General features: G+C 42.8%; 1 protein-coding gene across 2 annotated transcripts in view; it reads left to right on the forward strand.

Annotated features, from left to right (window-relative positions):
- Window positions 1–4461, forward strand: part of MED30 (mediator complex subunit 30) — a 38868-nt gene extending 34407 nt beyond the window's left edge. For both annotated transcript variants that reach the window (XM_070749249.1, XM_070749250.1), the window contains exon 5: window positions 4253–4461. In XM_070749249.1, the coding sequence (XP_070605350.1) occupies window positions 4253–4348 (96 nt within the window). In that variant the 3' untranslated portion in view covers window positions 4349–4461. The remainder of the gene's footprint in view (window positions 1–4252) is intronic.
- Window positions 4462–8806: the final 4345 nt, after the last annotated feature.

Here is an 8806-nt window from a genome sequence, read left to right on the forward strand (position 1 = left end):
TCTCCTTAAAAGAGGCAGCGTTGGTATTACAAAGTTTTGCTCCCATGTTTAAAACCAGTTCCTGCAGTAGGGATGATTCTGTAGCCCTCTCTATATATTCTCTGCATGATTTAAGAGCCCTGGAAAATGAAGGACCCTTCACGGGTAAATAAAGAATTTCCCATGTACTTAATATTCCACAATATGGAAAGGTGCATGCTAGGGGCTAAACCAGTGTGTGGAATTTGTTGCTTCCAGATACATATTGAATGTCAGTTTTCAGCCTGCATGGCTAGTGGTGAGGCAGCCTGGTTAGATCAGTAGGATTTGATCAGCAAAGGGTTTTCTATCTCTGAGGAAAGTATAGTCCTATTTGAAATATAATCTTTATTGCAAATAAATGGGGGAAGGGAATACAAAAAACAAAAGGTCTATTTAGACATTGGTACAAATTCGTGCAGTTTTAAAGTATGCAATTTTAAAATAGTATACATTATTTACATGGGGCAGGAAAAAGGAGATGTCTCTGGAGAGGGGCGGCATACCAATCCAATAAATAAATAAATGAATGAATGAATGATAGAGCAGGGAAAAAGGAAAAAGAGGGGTAGAAGGAAAGAGAGAAGAGCAAAAGGCGAGAAATGAAGAAGGAAAAGGAATAAAACAGCTAGGTAAGAGAAGAAAGGGCGAGAGCTTATAGAGAAAAGATAGAGAATAGGACCAGCATACGGCTGGTGTATCGTATCCTTACGACGTGAATATGGAAAGTATAGTCTTATAATATCTTTTTTTCTCTTCTCTTCTCCCTTCTCTTTCCCCTCCCTTTCCTTCCCTTTCCTTAGCTTCCCTTCCCTTTCTTTATCTTCCCTTCCCTTTTTTATCTTCCCTTCTCTTTCCTTTCCTTCCCTTTCCTTATTTCCCTTTCCTTATCTTCTCTTTCCTTTCTTTTCCTTTCCTTATCTTCCCTTTCTTTATCTTCTCTTCCCTTTCTTTATCTTCCCTTCTCTTTCCTTTCCTTCCCTTTCCTTATCTCCCTTTCCTTATCTTCCCTTATCTTTCCTTCCTTTTCCTTTCCTTTCCTTATCTTCCCTTCCCTTATCTTCCCTTCCCTTCCCTTATCTCTCCTTCCCTTTCCTTATCTTCCCTTCCCTTTCTTTATCTTCCCTTATCTTTCCTTTCTTTTCCTTTCCTTATCTTCCCTTTCTTTATCTTCCCTTCCCTTTCTTTATCTTCTCTTCCCTTTCTTTATATTCCCTTCTCTTTCCTTTCCTTCCCTTTCCTTATCTTCCCTTTCCTTATCTCCCCTTCCCTTATCTTCCCTTCCCTTTCCTTATCTTCCCTTCTCTTTCCTTTCCTTCCCTTTCCTTATCTCTCCTTCCCTTTCTTTATCTTCCCTTATCTTTCCTTTCCTTCCCTTTCCTTATCTCCCCTTTCCTTTCCTTATCTTCCCTTCCCTTTCTTTATCTTCCCTTCTCTTTCCTTCCCTTCCCTTTCCTTATCTTCCCTTCCCTTATCTTCCCTTCCCTTATCTTCCCTTCCCTTTCCTTTCCTTCCCTTTCCTTATCTTCCCTTCCCTTCCCTTATCTTCCCTTCCCTTATCTTCCCTTCCCTTTCTTTATCTTCCCTTATCTTCCCTTTCTTTTCCTTTCCTTATCTTCCCTTTCCTTATCTTCCCTTCCCTTTCCTTATCTCTCCTTCCCTTTCTTTATCTTCCCTTATCTTTCCTTTCCTTCCCTTTCCTTATCTCCCCTTCCCTTCCCTTATCTTCCCTTCCCTTATCTTCCCTTCCCTTTCCTTATCTTCCCTTCCCTTTCTTTATCTTCCCTTATCTTTCCTTTCCTTCCCTTTCCTTATCTCCCCTTCCCTTATCTCCCCTTCTCTTTCTTTATCTTCCCTTCCCTTATCTTCCCTTCCCTTATCTTCCGTTCTCTTTCTTTATCTTCCCTTCTCTTTCCTTTCCTTCCCTTTCCTTATCTTCCCTTCCCTCCCCTTCCCTTATCTTCCCTTCCCTTATCTTCCCTTCCCTTCCCTTATCTTCCCTTCCCTTCCCTTATCTTCCCTTCCCTTTCCTTATCTTCCCTTCCCTTATCTTCCCTTCTCTTTCTTTATCTTCCCTTCTCTTTCCTTTCCTTCCCTTTCCTTATCTTCCCTTCCCTCCCCTTCCCTTATCTTCCCTTCCCTTATCTTCCCTTTCCTTATCTTCCCTTCCCTTATCTTCCCTTCTCTTTCTTTATCTTCCCTTCTCTTTCCTTTCCTTCCCTTTCCTTATCTTCCCTTCCCTCCCCTTCCCTTATCTTCCCTTCCCTTATCTTCCCTTCCCTTCCCTTATCTTCCCTTCCCTTTCCTTATCTTCCCTTCCCTTATCTTCCCTTCCCTTATCTTCCCTTCCCTTCCCTTATCTTCCCTTCCCTTCCCTTCCCTTATCTTCCCTTCCCTTATCTTCCCTTCTCTTTCTTTATCTTCCCTTCTCTTTCCTCTCCTTCCCTTTCCTTATCTTCCCTTCCCTCCCCTTCCCTTATCTTCCCTTCCCTTATCTTCCCTTCCCTTATCTTCCCTTCCCTTTCCTTATCTTCCCTTCCCTTATCTTCCCTTCTCTTTCTTTATCTTCCCTTCTCTTTCCTTTCCTTCCCTTTCCTTATCTTCCCTTCCCTCCCCTTCCCTTATCTTCCCTTCCCTTATCTTCCCTTCCCTTCCCTTATCTTCCCTTCCCTTTCCTTATCTTCCCTTCCCTTCTCTTTCTTTATCTTCCCTTCTCTTTCCTTTCCTTCCCTTTCCTTATCTTCCCTTCCCTCCCCTTCCCTTATCTTCCCTTCCCTTATCTTCCCTTCCCTTCCCTTATCTTCCCTTCCCTTTCCTTATCTTCCCTTCCCTTATCTTCCCTTCCCTTATCTTCCCTTCTCTTTCTTTATCTTCCCTTCTCTTTCCTTTCCTTCCCTTTCCTTATCTTCCCTTCCCTTATCTTCCCTTCCCTTTCTTTATCTTCCCTTATCTTTCCTTTCCTTCCCTTTCCTTATCTCCCCTTCCCTTATCTTCCCTTCCCTTATCTTCCCTTCTCTTTCTTTATCTTCCCTTCCCTTCCCTTATCTTCCCTTCCCTTCACTTATCTTCCCTTCCCTTTCCTTATCTTCCCTTCCCTTTCTTTATCTTCCCTTCCCTTTCCTTTCCTTCCCTTTCCTTATCTCCCCTTCCCTTTCCTTATCTTCCCTTCTCTTTCTTTATCTTCCCTTCCCTCCCCTTCCCTTCCCTTATCTTCCCTTCCCTTATCTTCCCTTCCCTTTCCTTATCTTCCCTTCCCTTTCTTTATCTTCCCTTCCCTTATCTTCCATTCCCTTCCCTTCCCTTATCTTCCCTTCCCTTATCTTCCCTTCCCTTTCCTTATCTTCCCTTCCCTTTCTTTATCTTCCCTTCTCTTTCCTTTCCTTCCCTTCTCTTATCTTCCCTTCCCTTTCCTTATCTTCCCTTCCCTTATCTTCCCTTCCCTTTCCTTATCTCTCCTTCCCTTTCCTTATCTTCCCTTATCTTTCCTTTCGTTTCCTTATCTTTCCTTTCCTTTCCTTACCTTTCCTTCCCTTATCTTCCCTTCCCTTTCTTTTCCTTCCCTTATCTTCCCTTCCCTTTCTTTTCCTTCCCTTCTCTTCCCTTCCATTGTTGGCTCCTGACTATTGCCTGGACTAATCCCTACAGTTTTCTTGGCAAGGCCTTGGAAGTGGTTTCTCTCTGCCTAAATCCTGGGGTTAAGAGAGCATGACTACTAATCCAAGGTCACCCAGCTGCCTTCATCTCTAAAGCGGGACTGCAACTCACAGTCTCCTGGTTTCCTAACCACAACCCCAGGCTGCCTCATATCATCCTCATATTAACCTCCTTACTACCTGATCGGAGCCCGCATTTTGCTTATTTTCAGTGCTCTTATTCCTGTGTAGCCCCTACATCGACATAAGCTTGCTAACAGGGAAATACCTTTTTAAGTAAAGGAGACGTGCTGTTTTATTCCAATTTGGCTTAGAAGTTGCAGCCTACAGTTGGGAAATCAAGAGGAGGGCCAAAAGGAGATCCTCTTCTTTGACTGTCTCGTAACTCATTCTCTTTGCAGACAATGGCTACCGGCTATTAATCTTGAGCTTTCTACCTTGATTTGGCACTGAGCAGTAGACTTTTTTTTTTTTTGCTGTCCTGTATACTGCCGTTGCCTCAATTAAAATTCACAGTGTGTAGCCCAAACAAGCAGCGCTGTTGACAGTTTATTTCCCCCCCCCCCCATCTTTCTTCACAGAAACTGAAACAGAAGAATCAACAGCTGAAGCACATCATGGATCAATTGCGGACTCTCATTTGGGACATAAATGCCATGTTGGCGATGAGGAACTGAATACGTTTTCTTTCTATCTCATGGTGATATTTGATGTTATTTGTTAAAGAAGAATAACTTTTTAAAGACCACAGATATTTGTACCTTAAATAAACATGTATATATTTGTTATACTTCAGTTTATGTATATTTAAGCCTTGAATTTCTAGGCAATGGATAAATTCAATGTAAGCTTTAATTTTCGGATCCAACTTTTATTTCTGAATTTCTTTTATATGAAAATAGTAACAAGGGTCTGTTCTGGGTCCTATTCTTTTTAATATGTTTGTGAGTGACATAGGGGAAGGTTTGGTAGGGAAGGTTTGCCTATTTGCCGATGACTCTAAAGTGTGCAATAGGGTTGATATTCCTGGAGGGGTCTGTAATATGGTAAATGATTTAGCTTTACTAGATAAATGGTCAAAGCCATGGAAACTGCAGTTTAATGTTTCCAAATGTAAAATAATGCACTTGGGGGAAAGGAATCCTCAATCTGAGTATTGCATTGGCAGTTCTGTGTTAGCAAAAACTTCAGAAGAGAAGGATTTAGGGGTAGTGATTTCTGACAGTCTCAAAATGGGTGAGCAGTGTGGTCGGGCAGTAGGGAAAGCAAGTAGGATGCTTGGCTGCATAGCTAGAGGTATAACAAGCAGGAAGAGGGAGATTGTGATCCCCTTATATAGAGCGCTGGTGAGACCACATTTGGAAAACTGTGTTCAGTTCTGGAGACCTCGCCTACAAAAAGATATTGACAAAATTGAACGGGTCCAAAGACGGGCTACAAGAAGGGTGGAAGGTCTTAAGCATAAAATGTATCAGGAAAGACTTAATGGACTCAATCTGTATAGTCTGGAGGACAGAAGGAAAAGGGGGAACATGATCGAAACATTTAAATATGTTAAAGGGTTAAATAAGGTTCAGGAGGGAAGTGTTTTTAATAGGAAAGTGAACACAAGAACAAGGGGACACAATCTGAAGTTAGTTGGGGGAAAGATCAAAAGCAACATGAGAAAATATTATTTTACTGAAATAGTAGTAGATCCTTGGAACAAACATCCAGCAGACGTGGTTGGTAAATCCACAGTCACTGAATTTAAACATGCCTGGGATAAACACTGTAAGATGAAATACAGGAAATAGTATAAGGGCAAACTAGATGGACCATGAGGTCTTTTTCTGCCGTCAGTCTTCTATGTTTCTATGTATAAAGTTGATTTCATAAAGAAAACTAAAGAATAGTTTGTCCTAGAGAATGCATGCTTGTTCTCAACAAGAAGTAGGCTGGAACAAATAATGTAATTCTGAATACATTTTCATACACTGCCTACAACAGGGGTCTTCAAACTGGGCAACTTTAAGACTTGTGGACTTCAACTCCCAGAATTCTCCAGCCAACATGGCTGCTGGAGAATTCTGGGAGTTGAAGTCCACAAGTCTTAAAAGTTGCCGAATTTGGGGACCCCTGGCCTAGAATGTACCAGTTTGCACAACCTGCTGATGACTGAAAGCCTAGCACTCAAACAGGGAAGAGGAAAACAGACTGGAGAATGTTTTGTTTTTAGCAATGTTGGATACGATTTGAATTTTATTTTTTAAAACACAAAAATAGATGTTGCCTTAATTTAAAATAATTTCCAGCAGTGTTGCCTTGTTTGTTTGTTGCAACTAAAATGGAGAAATGAACTTGAGAGCACAACAAGACTTCAGAATTATAGAGGCTGTTGTGGTTCCGTCTGAGGCCCCTCCGGGAACGGCTGACCTTCTGTCGGTTTCCAGCTCAGAGGGAGAGGCTGAGGAACAGGAGGTGCAGACAGACGAGGAGGAGGAATCCCAGGCTGGAGAAGAGGGAGGACAGCCAGAGTCCCACCAGGGGGAGCTCTCCCCAGCAAGCAGCCTGGATTCCTTAGAGGAAAGTGCACAAGCCATAATTGATCTGCGACAACGAAGAGCTAATCAGAGACGGAATCAATTGGCTAAATACTTTCAGCATTAAAGTGGCAACAGCTGGGTTTGGGTGTGGTGCTCTTGGGAAAGGCTAAAAGGCAGACCCACCCTTCCTGGCTTGTGGAGTTTTATCTTTGAGAGTCGTGGGACCTGGCTGTGAACTTTGGCGTCTTGGAATCCTGGTTTGTGCCTTTGACTATTGAAACCTTGGGGGGGGGGGGGGTGCCAGCAAGAAGCTTGCTGTATTGTCTGGACATCAGGACCCTGCTGTAACGTATTATAGCCTGTCTGTTGGGAAGAACAGGTTTTCCTCTGTGCTTATTTTTTCCAGTTATAAAATACTTTTGGCTTTTACCAGAGTGTCTGGCTGTTTTTTCCAGTTGGTGTTGAGGTCTGGGGGAACCCAGACAGAACAGAGGCCAGCCACATTGCATCACAAATGGGATCAGAAAGGACAGCAGAAGCTATCCCCTCCTCTTTTCCCGCAGATAATCAGAAATGTTTCAGAACAAAATACTAGCCTCCATCAACCTACCATTTTAACATCATAAAAATGATTTTTTTCCCCATTACATTTGATAGGTGACACCCTGCCTGTAGTGTATTAATAAAGGTATTAATAAATGCATTCAGGATTGCCTTCTTAATCAGATGCCTTTTAAAGTGCCTAACACTATTTTGGTAGGACTTTCTGGAAAATGAATGTTTTTGATATATTTTTAAATGCGTTGAGTCCTTTTCACCTAAGGGGGGAAAATATAGCTATGTATCTTTTACCATGATTTTCCCTCACATCGAAAGAAGAGTCTGGCCCCAAAGTTCTATGGACTGTTGTGGTTGGCTCTGGGCCAGCTCCTGCAACAGGGAAGTTGGACGTTGATTAGGGGAATCCTCATGGTCACAGAGACTGGTATTATTGCCAGCAGCTTCTGATAGTGAAGATTCATTGCCAAGGTCAGACGGTGGCGAAGCTGAATCAGACGGAGACATAGGTGCAAGCCAGCCCATTAGTTAATGACCCCATTAGTGAGTCATCAGATTCGGAGGAGGATCGGTGGATAGATGCCCAAATGCGCAGGCTCATGGCTAGAAGGGACCAACTCTGCAGGTATCGTTGGAGATAAGGGAGAACACCTATTGCTCAGGCAATTAGGTTAATGGGGTTGATGATAAATTACGGGCGTTGGGGAGTGCGCATGTGGGCGTTTATTTGTTTGGAGAAGGATCATTGCCAAGGATTTCTGTTGACTCTGGACAATTCACAGTTAACTCTTGTGGACTCAAAGAAGGGGGAGTTGTGAGGAATCACAGCTGCCTTAATTGTTCTCTTTTATTTCTTCTTTTGACCACAGGACTATTATCTGGGTCAGAGAAATTTGCCTCTGCTTAAAGGTGTGTGCTTTAAACACTTTCAGATAAACTACTTTTATTTCTTCTGCCCGGCGTGTGTGTGTTTGACTTTGCATTCCTCACTGGGGGCTATTAATGAGAAGCCCGGCATAACATGGACTGGGTTGAATTTTCTGAGGATCCGCCTCCCTGATGATGGATCCTCAGTCCTCTGTTCTTGGATGCAATTTTCATCGCTCCTTGAGGTCAGGATTTTTGGGACTTTGTTTCTAGGAACTTTTCCTGGACTTCCCTAACATTGCTGTGGCTTTTTGGTGATCAAGTGGGCTGCAGAATGTGCTGCACTGTTTTTTTCTCTCCAAGCGGTATCCAGCTGAGTATCAGGTAAGAACTAACATCCACTTTATTGACTTGTGAAATGTAGGAATTCATAGAAACATAGAAAACATAGAAGATTGACGGCAGAAAAAGACCTCATGGTCCATCTAGTCTGCCCTTATACTTCCCTTATAATTCCCTGCATTTTATTTTAGGATGGATATATGTTTATCCCAGGCATGATTCAGTTACTGTGAATTTACCAACCACATCTGCTGGAAGTTTGTTCCAAGCATCTACTACTACATTCCATTCAGATGTCATCCATTTGTTGAAACTGATAGTTCCGTGAGATGCATTTTGTATGTGTTGGGATCCAGTCCAAGTCCATTTATTTATTTGTTTGTTTGTTTGTTTATTTATTTATTGGATTTGTATGCCGCCCCTCTCCCTAGACTCGGGGGCGGGGGGCTAACAACAGTAATAAAAAGAGCATATAACAATCCAATATAAAAACAGTTAAAAACCCTTATTATAAAACAAAACATACTTACAGACATACCATGCATAAAATTGTAAAGGCCTAGGGGGAAAGAGTATCTCAGTTCCCCCATGCCTGGCGGCAGAGGTGGGTTTTAAGAAGCTTACGAAAGGCAAGGAGGGTGGGGGCAATTCTAATCTCTGGGGGGAGTTGGTTCCAGAGGGCCGGGGCCGCCACAGAGAAGGCTCTTCCGCTGGGTCCCGCCAAGCAACATTGTTTAGTTGACGGGACCCGGAGAAGACCCACTCTGTGGGACCTAACTGGTCGCTGGGATTCGTGCAGCAGAAGGCGGTTCCTGAGATAATCTGGTCTGGTGCCATGAAGGG

This window comes from Erythrolamprus reginae, chromosome 3 (genome assembly GCF_031021105.1).
Source record: "Erythrolamprus reginae isolate rEryReg1 chromosome 3, rEryReg1.hap1, whole genome shotgun sequence".
NCBI lineage: Eukaryota > Metazoa > Chordata > Lepidosauria > Squamata > Dipsadidae > Erythrolamprus > Erythrolamprus reginae.